We start from the raw sequence: 15243 nt of genomic DNA, 5'->3' as shown, positions 1-15243 counted from the left end.
CATTGTATGGTGAGACCCTCTTGCAGAGAGTTGGCACAGGTCCAAGTCAAAGGGGTGTCTGAAGTGTGGGGTTTTGAAACACAGCCTTATCTGAGATAAAACTCTGGAGGGAGGTGCCACCTGGCAAGTGGACAGCTTGGACAGGTACAAGGTACAGGTGGGGAGTGGATAGAAGCCTATGACAAAGGAGGGTGCTTGATAGCAAGTCATGAGGCTACAGGTTCCTGTGTGAAAGGTGGGTAAAGTCATTTTCACTTCTAAAGCACATGTGTGCATGTGTGTGCATGCACACACACAAATCGACCCTAGTAAGCTAAGCAGTGCCACCAGGTGGAGAATGGAGCCATTACACCAAACCCTGCTCAACTGAACCCTCCAGGCACATCCCCTAGAAGACCAGCACAAATCCCTTCCACCTGCTTATTAGTCTACGACTATAATATGCTGCAAAGATTCTGTTCTAGGGGATACTGGATGTAACTTCATTCAGGTTTTATTCTGTTTGCTGGTTCTTTTATTTGCTCATTTTCTATACTGTTTTTGCTTAGGTTCTTTTCTTTTTTCTTTCTTTTTGTTTCCTAGACACAGAAAGAGCAAATTCTTTTTTATTTTTTTATTTTTTTATTCTATTTTATTTTCTTTATTTTATTTTATTCCATTTTATTATTTAAATTTTTTTTTAAAAATTTAACTTTTTTCCTTTCTCTTTTTTCTCTATTTTATCAAGTTTCTCTCAACCAGCAAACCAAAACATGCCTAAGATCTAGCTTCCTTTATTTGATTTTGTTTTATTTTGTTTTTAATTTTTATTTTTTATTTTATTAATCTTTTTCTTCCTCCAAAATGACAAGATGGAGGAATTCAACTCAAAAGAAAAAACAGGAAGAAATGACAGCCAGGGATTTGATCAACACAGATATAATTAAGATGTCTGGCCTAGAATTTGAAACCACAATTATAAGAATGCTACCTAGGGTTGAAAAGGATAGAAGATACCAGAGAATCCCTTTCTACAGAGACAAAAGAACTAAAATCTAGTCAGGCCAAAATTAAAAAATACAATCTCAAATTCATGCCATAATGTAAGGATGGACAAAGCAGAGCAGCAAATCAGTGATATAGAAGATAAAATTATTGAAAATAATGAAGCAGAAAAAAAGAGGGAAACAAAGGCAAAAAGTCATGATACAAGACTTGGAGAATTCAGTGACTTATTAAAGAGGAATAATTTTCAAATCATTGCAGTCCCAGAAAAAGAAGAGAGAGAAAAAGGAGCAGAAGGTTTATGTGAGGAAATTATAGCTGAAAACCTTCCTAATCTGGGGAAACATACAGACATCAAAATCCAAGAAGCACAGAGAACTCCCATTAGATTCAACAAAAACTGACCACCACCAAGGCATATCATAGTCAAATTCACAAAATACACAGACAAGGAAAGAATTATGAAAGTGGAAAAAAAAAGCCCTTAACCTACTAGGGAAGACAGATCAGGTTCACAGCAGACCTGTCCACAGAAACTTGGCAGACCAGAAAGAAGTGGCAGGATATATTCAATGTGCATAATCAGAAAAATATGCAGCTAAAAATTCTTTATCCAGCAAGGCTGTCAGTCAAAAGAGGAGGAGATAAAGAGTTTCCCAGACAAACAAAAACTAAAGGAGTTCATGACCACTAAATAAACCCTGCAAGAAACTTTAAGGGGGACTCCTTGAGTGGAGAAAAACAAAGAAAAAAAAAAAAAGACCAAAAGCAACAAAGACTAGGAAGGACCAAAGAACGTCCCCAGAAACACCAACTCTACAGGCAGCACAATGACACTAAATTCATATCTTTCAATAATCACACTAAATGTAAGTGGACTACATGCTCCAATCAAAATACATAGGATATCAAAATGGATAAGAAAACAAAACCCATCCATATGCTTCCTACAAGAGACTCATTTTAGACTGAAGATACCTGCAGATTGAAAGTAAGAGGATGGAAGCCATCTGTCATGCTAATGGACATTAAAAGAAAGCTGGAGTACCCATACTTATATCAGACAAACTAGATTTTTTTTTATTTTTTTAATGTTTATTTATTTTTGAGAGAGAGACAGAGTGTGAGCAGGGGAGGGGTAGAGAGAGAGGGAGACACAGAATCTGAACCAGGCTTCAGGCTCTGAGCTGTCAGCACAGAGCCTGACTCAGGGCTCAAACTCATGAGCTGTGACATCATGACCTGAGCCAAAGTCAGACACTCAACCAACTGAGCCACCCAGGTGCCCCATATCAGACAAACTAGATTTTAAAACAAAGATTATAACAAGAAATGAAGATGAAGGGCATTATATCATAATTAGGGGGACTGTCCACCAAGAAGAGCTAACAATTATAAATATTTATGCCCCCAAATTGAAATATCCAAATAAATACATCAATTAATCACAAACATAAAGAAACACATAGATAATAATATCATAATAGTAGGGGACTTCAACACCCCACTTATATAAGTGGATAGGTCATCTAAGCAGAAAATCAACAAAGTAAATAATGGCTCTCAATTACACACTGTACTGGATGGACTTAACAGATATATTCAGAACATTTCATCCTAAAGCAGCATAATACACATCCTTCTTGAGTCCACATGGAACATTTTCCAGAATAGATCACATACTGGGTCACAAATCAACCCTGAACAAGTACAAAAAGATAGATATCACGCCATGCATATTTTCAGACAACAATGCTATGAAACTTGAAATCAACCACAGGAAAAAATTTGGAAAGACTACGAATATGTGGAAATTAAAGAACACCCTACTAAAGAAAGAATAATCTAACCAAGAAATTAAAAAGGAAATGCAAAAGTACATGGAAGCCAATGAAAATAAAAACAAAACCCCTGGGAGAAGCAAAGGCAATCATGAAAGGGAAGTATATAGCAATCCAGGCCTTCCTAAAGAAGGAAAAAATATCTCAGATACACAACCTAACCTTACACCTAAAGGAACTGGAAAAAGAACAGTAAATAAAGCCCCCAAACAGCAGAAAGGCAATAATAAAGATTACAGCAGAAATCAATTTTATATATATATATATATATATATATATAGCCTATCTATATATACATATATATATACATATATGTGTATATATATATATATATGTGTGTGTGTGTGTGTGTGTGTGTGTGTGTGTATCAAGAGTAGAACAGATCAACAAAACCAGGATTTGGTTCTTTGAAAGAATTAACAAATGGATAACCCCCTAACCAGACTTATCAAGAAGAAAAAAGAAAGGACCCAAATAAATAAAATCATGAATGAAAGGGGAGAGATCACAATTAAAACCACAGAAATACAAACAATTATAAGAGAATATTATAAGCAATTATATGCCAACAAATTGGGCAATCTGAAGGAAATGCACAAATTCTTAAAAGCATATAAACTACCAAACTAAAACAGGGAGAAATAGAAAATTTACACAGACCCATAACCATAAAGAAATTGAATCAGTAATAAAAAATTTCCCAAAAAACAAGAGCCCAGGGCCAAATGGCTTCCCAGGGGAATTCTACTAAACATTTGAAGAAGCATTAATATCTGTTCTTTTGAGGCTGTTACAAAAAATAGAAATGGAAGGAAAAATTCCAAACTCATTCTACAAAGTCAGCATTACTTTGATTTCAAAACCAGACAAAGACCCCACTAAAAAGGAGAATTACAGACAATCTCCCTGATGAACATGGATGCAAAAATTCTCAGCCAGATAATAGCAAACCAAATCCAACAATACATTAAAGGAATTATTCATCACAATCAAGTGAGATTTATTCCTGGGCTGCAGGAGTGGTTCAATATCTGCAAGTCAATCAGTGAGATACATCACATCAATAAAAGAAAGGATAAGAACCACATGATCCTCTCAATAGATGTAGAAAAAGCATTTGATAAAATACAGCACCCTTTCTTAATAACAACCCTCAAGAAAGTAGGGATAGAAGGAACATACCTCAAGATCATAAAGGCTATATACAAAAGACCCACAGCTAATATCATCCTCGATGGGGAAAAACTGAGAGCTTTCCCCCTAATGTCGGGAACATGACAGGGATGTCCACTTTCACCATTGTTGTTCAACACAGTGTTGGAAGTCCTAGCTTAAGCAATCAGACAACAAAAAGAAATAAAATGCATCAAAATCAGTAAAGAAGAAGTCAAACTTTTACTCTTCACAGATGACATGCTACTTTACATGGAAAACCTGAAAGACACTACCAAAAAACTTCTAGAACTGATCCATGAATTCAGCAAAGTTGCAGGATAGAAAATCAATGTACAGAAATTGGTTGCACTTCTATACACCAATATTGAAGAAGCAAAAAGAGAAATCAAGGAATACATTCCATTTACAGTTACACCAAAAGCTGTAAAATACCTAGGAATAAACCTAACCAAAGAAATATCTGTACACTGAAAATTCTACAAAAGTTATGAAAGAAATTGAAGAAGACATAAAGAAATGGAAAAACATTCCATGCTCATGTATTAGAAGAACAAATATTGTTAAAATACACAATTACAATTGTTGTACAAATACAATTCAACAATTGTTGAATCTACACATTCAACACAATCCCTATCAAAATAAACAGCATTCTTCAGAGCTAGAGCACAAAATTCAAAAATCCGTATGGAATCAGAAAAGACCCCAAAGTAATCTTGAAAAATAAAACCAAAGCTGGAGACATCACAATTCTGGGCCTCAAGCTTTGTTACAAAGCTATAATCATCAAGACAGTATGGTACTGGCACAAAACAGACACATAGATCAATGGACAGAATCCAGACCCCAGAAATGGACCCACAAACATATGGTCAACTAATCTCTGACAAAGCAAGAAAGAATGTCCAATAGAAAAGACAGTCTTTTCAGCAAATCATGTTGGGAAAATTGGACAGAAACATGCAGAAAAATAAACCTGGATTACTTTCTTACACTATACACACACACAAAACTCAAAATGGATGAAAGACCCAATTGTGAGACAGGAAACCATTAAAATCCTTGAGGAGAAAACAGGCAACAACCTCTAACCTCATCCATAGCAACTTCTTACTTGCCTAGAGGCAAGGGAAACAAAAGCAAAAATGAACTATTGGAACTTCTTCAAGATAAAAAGCTTCTGCACAGTGAAGGAAACAATCAAAACTAAAAGGCAACTGATGGAATGGGAGAAGATATTTGCAAATGGCATATCAGATAAAGGGTTAGTATCCAAAACCTATAAAGAAGTTACCAAACTCAACATCCAAAAATCAAATAATCCAGTGAAGAAACGGGCAAAAAACATGGACACTTTTCTAAAGAGTACATCTAGATGGCTAACAGACACATGAAAAAATGCTCAACTTCACCCATCATCAGGGAAATACAAATGAAAATCACAATGAGATACCACCTCACACCTGTCAGAGATACCACCTCACACCTAACAACTCAGGATATCACAGATGTTGGCAAGGATGTAGAGAAAGGGGAACCCTTTTGCACTGCTGCTGGGAATGCAAACTGGTGCAGCCACCTCTAAAGAACAGCGTGGAGGTTCCTCAAATAATTAAAAATAGAACTATCCGATGACCCAGCAATTGCACTATTAGGTATTTATCCAAATGATACCAAAATGCTGATTTGAAGGGTCACATGCACCCCAATATTTATAGCAGCACTATCAACAATAGCCAAATTATGGCAAGAACCCAAATATCCATTGACTGACGAATGGATAAAGAAGAAATGGCATATATATATATATATATATATATATATATATATGCACACACACATATACATATATGAATATTACTCTGTGATCAAAGAGAATGAAATCTTGCCTTTTGCAACGACATGGATGGAACTAGAATGTATTATGCTAAGTAAAATAAGTCAGTCAGTCAGAAAAAGACAAATATCATAAAATTTTATTCATAATTGGAATTTAAGAAACAAAACAGATGAACAAAGGGGAAGGGAAGGAAAAATAAGATAAAAACAGAGAGGGGGGCAAACCATGAGAGACTTTTAAATACAGAGAATAAGCTGAGAGCTGCTGGAGGGGAGGTGGGTGAGGGAATGGGCTAAATCAGTGATGGATATTAAGAAAGACACTTGTTGGGATGAGCACTGGGTGTTATATGTAAGGGATGAATCACTAAATTCTACTTCTGAAACCATTATTACACTATATGTTAACTAACTTGGATTTAAATAAAATTTAAAAAAATAAATAAAAATGTATGCAATAATTTTTTTTATAAGAAAGTTTCCAACATTTGATATCCTATGTTGTGCCAGTATGTTCTGATCTCTATTGGCTTCCCGAATATAGCTACATCACATTTAGTGGAGAATGGAAACATCTGCTTGTCTCAGGAAGATTCATAGTATCAATAAGTGTAAGACACTACATCCTTCCCCATTACATTACATATAAAAGCATTCCATCAAGTGTAAAAACTAACATTTTTGGTTTTACCAGAATAATACATTTCTGAAAATAGAACAAACAAAAGTTTCTCTCTTAAAAGAGTCAACCCAAGAACTTTCAAAGGTGCATTTTTAGCTGAACATCAGAGCTAAGTGTTATCAGTTATCACACAGGATAGCTTTGTAGCTAAAAGATATAAGGAATACATTAATAGATGAATGGATAAGTAAGATGTGGTATGTTTGTATGATGAAATATTACAAAGTCATAAAAAAGGATGAGATTGTGCCATTTGCAACAACATGAGTGGACTTCGAGGGTATTATGCTAAGGGACATAAGTCAGACTGAGAAAGAAAAATACCATATCATTTCACTCATGTGAAATCTAAAAACAAAAACACTTGAATAAACAAAGAAAAAGCATAATCAGACCTGTAAATACAGAGAATAAACTGATGTTGCCAGAGGGCAGAGAATGGAGGAGAACAAAATGAGTGAAGGGAGTGAGAAATACAGGCTTTCAGTTATGGAATAAATAATTACAGGAATAAAAGACAAAGCATAAGGAATATAGTCAGTGGTACTGTGGTAGCATTGAAAGGTGACAGATGATAGCTCCACTTGTGGTGAGCACAGCCTAATGTAGAAACGTGTCGAATCACTATGCTATACACCTGAAACTAATGTAACATTGTGTGTCAACTATATTCATATTTCTAAAAAATTGCTTTTAAGCTTTAAGAAATACATAAAGGAACTATGGAACAAATTGGATAAATTCAAGAGTTTTTCCTCTTTTATCTTCTAGCATAAACTTAGCAACGTAGATTATTCCAGTGGAAAAAGCTTTGAGTAACTTATTTAAACTGCCCATCCATAGTCAAGTATGCATTAAACCCACCCTCGACACAGACTATACAGCCTTACCTCTGGCTATAACAACTTCAAGTTTCACATGTGAGTTAGTTGAATGGAGTCTGTCAGTTCCTCTTTTGCATATGCGCTCCCTTCTCACTAATAAATGCACAGTGCTGAACTCACCCACCCTGAGACCATACTGTAAAAATCTCTATTTACTTGCTTTTACCAGAACTTCCTTTTTAAGTCATCACTCCATTCCCTGTTTTTCCATGTAACCTAGGTTGAATTTCTATGCAAAATAAGCCCCAAAGGTATCTCCAACTTAGTATATACCAGAGCTGTGTATAAGGAAAATTCTTGGCCCGAAAGAGATTACTATGTACATCCTTACCATTAATACAGCAAAATTCGTAGTATGGTTGCAGTGGCAGTACAAGAATTCATCAGTGCCCCTCCGTTTGTGACAGCCATTTGTGTCCCAATCTCTTTTTATGAAATTCCAATAGACACAGGCATAGGAATGAATTTGGAACGTTTTTTGATCATACTGTAAATTGAAAAAATTACAACTAATTTCTTTTTAAATACTTAACCAGGTAGAAAAAAATCAAATAGAAGAAAATAAGCATATTAGAAATCAATTAGGTATGTACTAAGTGTAACATCTTCATTATAGATTAGGGAGGAGGGAAAAGGATATGAAATTCAAATTAGTTCATTTTGCATTTAGCTAGTCTGACAAAAACATAGGTGGGAGAAGGTATAAATGAATATTTTCAAAGAATCTTTCACAGAATTTTCCTGTGAAATAACTATATTATACACATGAAACTAATGTTACACTGTATGTTAACTAACAGGAATTTAAACAAAAACTTAAAAAAATAAAGGGTTTTTCTGTAGATTTCTTTTGCCCAACCAACCCTGCTTTTATAATCAAAAGTGGACAGAATTTTTTTGTTGTTAGTGGGAAAAACTCACCCTTGGGTTAAAGACAATTTCAACAGAAGTTCTCTGATCTTTTTTTGTTTCGTTAGTTTTGCCTGAGATAATTTTTTGACTAAAATTTGATTTAGGTTTAAAAATTTTTGATCGGAAAAACTTGCTGTTTTGATACACTATAAAGCCACATGTTGTGTTACCTGTGAAGAAAAAAAATAAATAAAAACTAAAATCAACAAACGAACCTAAGGGCAAACAAAAAACAAAGTCCCATGTCATTGTTCAACTGCATGGCTGCTTATCTTTGAGTAAAGTATAGTAAAAATGGTTTGCTGGATGAATCTTTCTTCAATTGCAATATGTAATTAACATATATAACCTGTGGCTTGCCATTCCACTCACGTTAATTTTTTTTTCCTGAGTTTCAGATTCCTTACCTTCTAAATAGGGACAAAAGTTTCTACCTAATCCACCTCAAGGAGGTATTGTGAGGATCTCATGTATAAAAATAACATCTTGCTTTCTATGCAGCAAGAGTGAACATGACATTCAGGTAGCCTAAAGCCATGTCTCTTTACCCACTGTTAAGACATCAGACCAGAAACAGTGAGCGAATATGGAGGCAGCTGTGCCTAGAAAAGTGGTCTGTGAGTTCTGTGTCCTGTTAAAAGGGACTGAGCAGAAACCAGTCTATTCAGCCACAGAGCCAGGAGCCCACGTTGCACATATCAGGGACTGTTTCAGTGGAGCCAGATACTTTCCATCATCTCTTGAACTATTGACTACTTCATGATGATCACAGGTCTTTCCCGAGGCTAAAAGGCTATTGTGACATATTTCTTCAGGGGGCTGGAAAAAGCGGTCAGCTATTCCTCAGAGGCCCTAGAAAAGCATGGCCACAGCAGAGGGTTTTTGTATGGAGACTGGCCATGGCAGTGGTCAAACAGAACAACCTGAGGAATGCCTCTTAACACTTTGTACAACTGTTGTCATATTTAAAACAGAAGCAACAAAAATAATTACACATTTTAGACTGAAATAATTTTCTAAACTCTGCTTTTACTAGTGATATCGGGAAAACTAAAACCCTGGCAGTGAGCCAGCATATTCAGTGTGATTGCATAAATAGGCAGACAATGTCCTGACGACTCCTAAAATGTCTTCCACAGCCAGCCATGTTGTTCTATCCTCTACCCAGAAATAAAGACGTTGGTTTACAGAGTTTTTACTTTTATTTATTTTTTTTTTAATTTTTTTTTCAACGTTTATTTATTTTTGGGACAGAGAGAGACAGAGCATGAACAGGCGAGGGGCAGAGAGAGAGGGAGACACAGAATCGGAAACAGGCTCCAGGCTCTGAGCCATCAGCCCAGAGCCCGACGCGGGGCTCGAACTCACAGACCGCAAGATCCTGACCTGGCTGAAGTCGGACGCTTAACCGACTGCACCACCCAGGCGCCCCGGTTTACAGAGTTTTTACATGGCACATTGACCTTACCAAATTGTTCCTTCTCAACACTAGATAACAAAGTTAACCCTAAAAATTCAGTAAGGCTTCTTTTCATTATTATTGTTTTTTATAAAAGAATGACATGGTTGATTTAAAGGTCAAATCTATAGAAATATATAAATTAAAAAATGAAAATTCTTGCTTACCCCTCTCCTCATTCCTACAGTATTTTGCTCATTTATTAGAAAACAATCACTTTCAACTAGATCTTCAGATTCACTAGAAGAAATTCTATTTACCTATAATTTTTTTAAATATCTGAATTTCTGGATATACCTTCTTGACAGTTTTTTCTTTCAAGTTTTTATTTAAAATCTAGTTAGTTAACATATAATGTAATATTGGTTTCAGTAGTAGAATTTAGTAATTCATCAGTTACGTATAACAGCCAGTGCTCATCATAACAAATGCCCTCCTTAATACCCATTTAGCCCATCCCTCCACCCACCTCACCTCCATCGACTCTCAGATTGTTCTCTATAGTTAAGAGTCTCTTATGGTTTGCCTCCCTCTCTCTCTTTTTTTTCTCCCTTCCTCTATGTTTTGTTTCTTAAATTCCACATATGAGTGACATCATATGGTATTTGTCTTTCTCTGACTGACTTATTTTGCTTAGCATAATACACTCTAGTTCCATCCATGTCATTGCTACAGACTGGAGAAAAGATATTTGTGACTTATATATAACAAATATATAACTTTGTGTTCAGAGTACACAAAGAACTTCTAATGACCAATAAGAAAAAGACAAACAAAAAGCCAGTAGAGAAATGATCATAGTGTTTGAATAGGCAAGTCACAGAGTAGAAAATCAGAATGTCTAATAACACATGAAAAGATGTTCAAGTAAAGGAAGGAAAAAAATCTAACGTATCATTGAACTTCAAAGCTGCAAAAGGAATATAAAAATACTCGTAACATATTTATCAGATAGGCAAAAGTTAAGATAACATATGAATAAATCTCCAAAAAGAGATGTTTAGTTTTCAAAAAAAGCAAGTTCCAAAAAAAAATTAATTAAATTAAAATTTAAAAAAGCAAGTTCCATACAACATAATACCACTTATGTAAATATTTTAAACACCTGCAAAATAGACTATTTTATGTATGGATATATAAATATGTAGCACAAGTTTAAAGACAAACATAAAAATGAAGCGTACCAACTTCAGATAGATGTTATTTCTGGGGAGGAGAGATGGGAAAAGATAGGGCACAGAACTTCAGGTGCAGCTGTAATATCTTCTTTTTTTTTAGGGGGTCTGAAGCAAACAAAGCAAAATTTGACATCAGTTTGCCTTGTTGGTGGGTACATAGGTGTGCTTACATTATTTTCTGTACTTTTCTATATGCATGAAATATTCTTTAATTAAAAGAAAAACACAGAAAGAACAAAAAAGACTTAGATTTAGTCTCTCCTTCACAAAGAATGTATCCAAAGCAAATGGAAGCAAAATTCCACAGCATGCCAGACACACGAATAATACCCGCTTCTTCTTTAGTAGTGCCATTATTAATTCTGAAATGTATACTTTCTAGGATCAGATTTTTTTTTATTTGGGGAGAGAATAAAGCAATGTGTGTGCCTATTTTGCTTATTGTTATTGTCAAAATAATCACTTTTTTTAGACTTTGAAAAGTACCAACATTTCACGTTAGACATAAAAATTCCTGAAGGGCCGTATGCAAGATGATAGGGTAAGTACCATAGTAGTGGAGATAGCTAAAATCTGTTGCCACAAGATGGTGACTGTGTCAGTTACATAAAATATCCTGAGGCAGGCCCATAGGATGAATCCGTGCCTGTAAATGCCATGCCACTAGTAAATATGGGCAGAATTTGTGACCGAATATTTTTAAATGTATTTTTAAGTGTAAAACAGACCTGCATTAGCTAGATTTTTGTTAGACAAAAATATCTGTGTCCATGATCAGAGTATTTCAACTCTGCTCCAAGGCTTTTGAAGAAAAAAAAAGAGAGAAAGAAATCATCTCTATCATCCAGAATAGTAGAGATTACCATAATTTGTCAGAGCTCAAATGAACTCAAATGCAAATTACTCAGTATGAAACTAAGTAAACATTATTTTTCACTCAGTGGATTTTAAGTTACTAATTCCATAAATTTGAGGGTATTTTTTACTGAAACAAAGTTTGAAACCTACTTTTTGAGGTATTGAGCAAAATTTGAAGTTCAGTCTCTGCATCTGGATTAGGGTTGCTCACATTTGTGTCCACAGTTATGGAACCAGAAATGAGAGAATCACTATCTCCTGTGAGAGGGAGAAAAGTAGAATTTTAAGTCAACATTTTCACAAATAGGGCATTGTTCATGGTTGATAGCAGAATGCTCTCTGCTATCATAAATACATGAGATAAACACCTCACCTTTCTTCACAGAGAAGAGCACAGTGCTTTTTGTAGAGGATAAAACAGTCTGTACTGCTACATTAGGTTTCACCACTGAAGTGCTATCCAAAGACAAGGAATAACTCTCCATTTGTTGAATAAGCCTGTATAGAATAAAACATAACAACATAATATTCTATAGATTTGTCATAAAAATCAGTGGTATGTGTTCTCTCCCACATTCCAGTAGAAAGGCATGACCACAGAACTCATGTGATCACACAATGGCACAATCAACTTAAAATAATTTATTTTCTTCACCAGAGTGTTTCTTTGTTACATATAATTTTTCTAAAATTCTGGTGGACTCTCTCCCCTGAAAGATACCCTGTATATAGATTCCAGACAGCTGGAACTCAAGAAAGACAAATTTCCCCATAGAAATAATCTTTATTGTGCTGCTCTTCACAAAAGGGTGGTGTTGCTACCCATCATTGACCGGACATGTGCTTCTTGCTTCTACAGTGGTGAGAATCAATTTCCACTTATTCAACTCCCTTCTCTTCTCTCACGTGAACCCCTTCAGGTCTCAAGCATCTCTTGTGAGTTGGTGGTTCCAGAGGCAACAATTCATTTGGAACCATGTAAGAGTACATCTTTGAGCTCACAGCCTCAGTTATTAACTAAACATTGCAGGTTTCCACTATATTCTTTTCTACTTTGGATAACTTCAAAGACAGATTAGATAGAAGGTTGGAGGGAGTGGGGAGAACCTGTCAATTTGGTGTTCTCCAAGAAAAGCCATAAGACCTTTTCTTTTCCTTGTTTGCTTTAACAAATATTTGTACTATTTCTGTACTTGACAAAACAAAATCTCTATATCTAAGATAAATGGTTCAATCTAGTTTTCCTAGAAAGAAGGGATTTCATTAAAATGTAGGTGTTCCATATTCTAAATTTTTATTTTGTCCACTAAAGTATTTTTCCCTTCCCCAAGTGACATAATAAAGAAATAAACTTTAAAATAATTAAAGATTGTTTTTATAAAGAGAATGTGACAATAATTCATATGGAACCATTTGAGTTGCTTTCTCTGTTTTAAATGTTTTCTATTCATAACTCCATTTTATGAATTTTTAGCAATTCACACTAAAGAATAAAGAATAACAACCATACTCCATGTAAAGAATAACAGTCATACTCCAGAGCTGCTTTCAACAGAAGGAATGCCTAACAAAATTCTAATCTTCTAAGAGCATATTTTGTACATTTGTCAAACAAACAATATCTGTTGAGCACCTACTAAGAGGTCAGTACCCTATGAAACACTGGAGATAGCAAGAGGTGCTCCCTCAGGCATTTGAAGGCTAAAGAGAACAATGTACTAGATATATGGCAGTGACTGCAGGGTCCATAACCACTTTTCAAGGGTTTTCAAGGCTCTAGTCACAGCCACTTTCAAGGCTGTATTTTTCTTCCATGTGATTCTTCCCTCCTCTTGCCATCGCTGATTATATTAGAGATGCATGCTCTGCCTCAGGGTACCCAACGCAGAGGCTGACCAAAACCAGTACAAATGACTAGAAGAAGCAATCAGATTCTTTCACCCAGGAATTTTCAAGTTAGTGTCATAGTCATATCAGGACAACCATGGTTTAGAGGGGACCAGAGAGGTCATTCTGTCATTGTAAAGACAAATACAAATTAAAAATAAGAGACTTGGGGCGCCTGGGTGGCGCAGTCGGTTAAGCGTCCGACTTCAGCCAGGTCACGATCTCGCGGTCCGTGAGTTCGAGCCCCGCGTCGGGCTCTGGGCTGATGGCTCAGAGCCTGGAGCCTGTTTCTGATTCTGTGTCTCCCTCTCTCTCTGCCCCTCCCCCATTCATGCTCTGTCTCTCTCTGTCGCAAAAATAAATAAACATTGAAAAAAAAATTAAAAAAAAAAATAAGAGACTTAACTTTCCTGTTGAAAATAAGAGAAGTAATTTCTCTCTCTTCCTTTTCCTATGAGCATTTACTTTGTAAAGTACTTTGTAAAGTACTTTGTAAGTACTTTTTCCTCTGTTTGAAATATAAATAAATTCTTTTGTAAGCTAGATGGCAGGGCGTCTGGGTGGCTCAGTCGGTTAAGCATCTGACTTCAGCTCAGGTCATAATCTCACGGTTTGTGGGTTCAAGCCCTGCATCTTGCTCTGTGCTGATGGTTCAGAGCCTGAAGCCTGCTTCAGATTCTGTGTCTCCCTCTCTTTCTGTCCCTCCCCTACTCATACTCTGTCTCTCTCAATCTCTCTCTCTCAAAAATAAATAAACATTAAAAATAAAAAAAAAAAAGAAAAGAAGAAAGCTAGATGGGCATTTTGTCAATTTATGACCTAGGAATGTCTTTTGCAAGGACATGGAAGCCATCTTTTTGAAATGTAAACATCAAGGGAGTTAGCGCCCCTATTTTCCAGTTTCTGTGGAGGATAGGAGCCTAATTTTAGTGGGTGGGTACCTTGCTCCAAGTTGCAAAGCTACCTCCTGTCATAAAGATATGTGAAGTTTGTTCTTCCTCTGAATAAAGTCAGTTAGCTAATACAAATGGTCACCTCAATTACCAGGTTAACCTAGGATGAACTATGTGTGACAAATAGTGCTGTTAAGTTCTCTTAATTGAGGATTAGTTATTGATTACCTGAAAACTTGTATGTAATGGGATATATCTGGTTGGCTATATAAAGCAGTGAGACTCCTTTCTATCTGCAATCTCTTAGTGTTTGCCTATGATACACATCACATTCTGCTTTAATGCTTATGCAATAAAGAGTGTTTTCTTTCTCTACTGTCTTTGTGGAGAGCATTTCTGGGTTGGGAAAAGATTCTGTTTTAAACTATTTCCCCAATATTATGAACAACAGGGTCAATTTATGACAGAGCAGAAACTAGAAGTAAAAATGAAACATACATGTTTACTGAGTCATATTAATTATAAAGACAACTGCCAATGTTTTTTGGTTTTTTTTCAAGACTTAATGTGTATAAGTCAGGTATCGTGCTAGTTATTTACATATATTATCTCAGTTAAGCCTCACAAGAATCTTACTGAAGTGAGTCCCA

General features: G+C 35.6%; 1 protein-coding gene across 1 annotated transcript in view; it reads right to left on the bottom strand.

The window, feature by feature from the left end:
- The window catches only part of ADGRG7 (adhesion G protein-coupled receptor G7), a 72254-nt gene that overhangs the window by 32496 nt on the left and 24515 nt on the right, over positions 1-15243 (bottom strand). Inside the window, exons 7-10 of the mRNA XM_040484321.1 lie at positions 12187-12311; positions 11964-12071; positions 8328-8488; positions 7738-7893 (exon numbers count right to left, since the gene is read on the bottom strand). Coding sequence (XP_040340255.1) covers positions 7738-7893; positions 8328-8488; positions 11964-12071; positions 12187-12311 — 550 coding nt within the window. The remainder of the gene's footprint in view (positions 1-7737; positions 7894-8327; positions 8489-11963; positions 12072-12186; positions 12312-15243) is intronic.

Source organism: Herpailurus yagouaroundi, unplaced genomic scaffold (assembly GCF_014898765.1).
Source record: "Herpailurus yagouaroundi ecotype Mexico unplaced genomic scaffold, PumYag 162, whole genome shotgun sequence".
In the NCBI taxonomy this organism is placed as follows: domain Eukaryota; kingdom Metazoa; phylum Chordata; class Mammalia; order Carnivora; family Felidae; genus Herpailurus; species Herpailurus yagouaroundi.
Note: the sequence above shows the minus strand (reverse complement) of the source record. Positions and strands in the feature narration are given on the sequence as shown.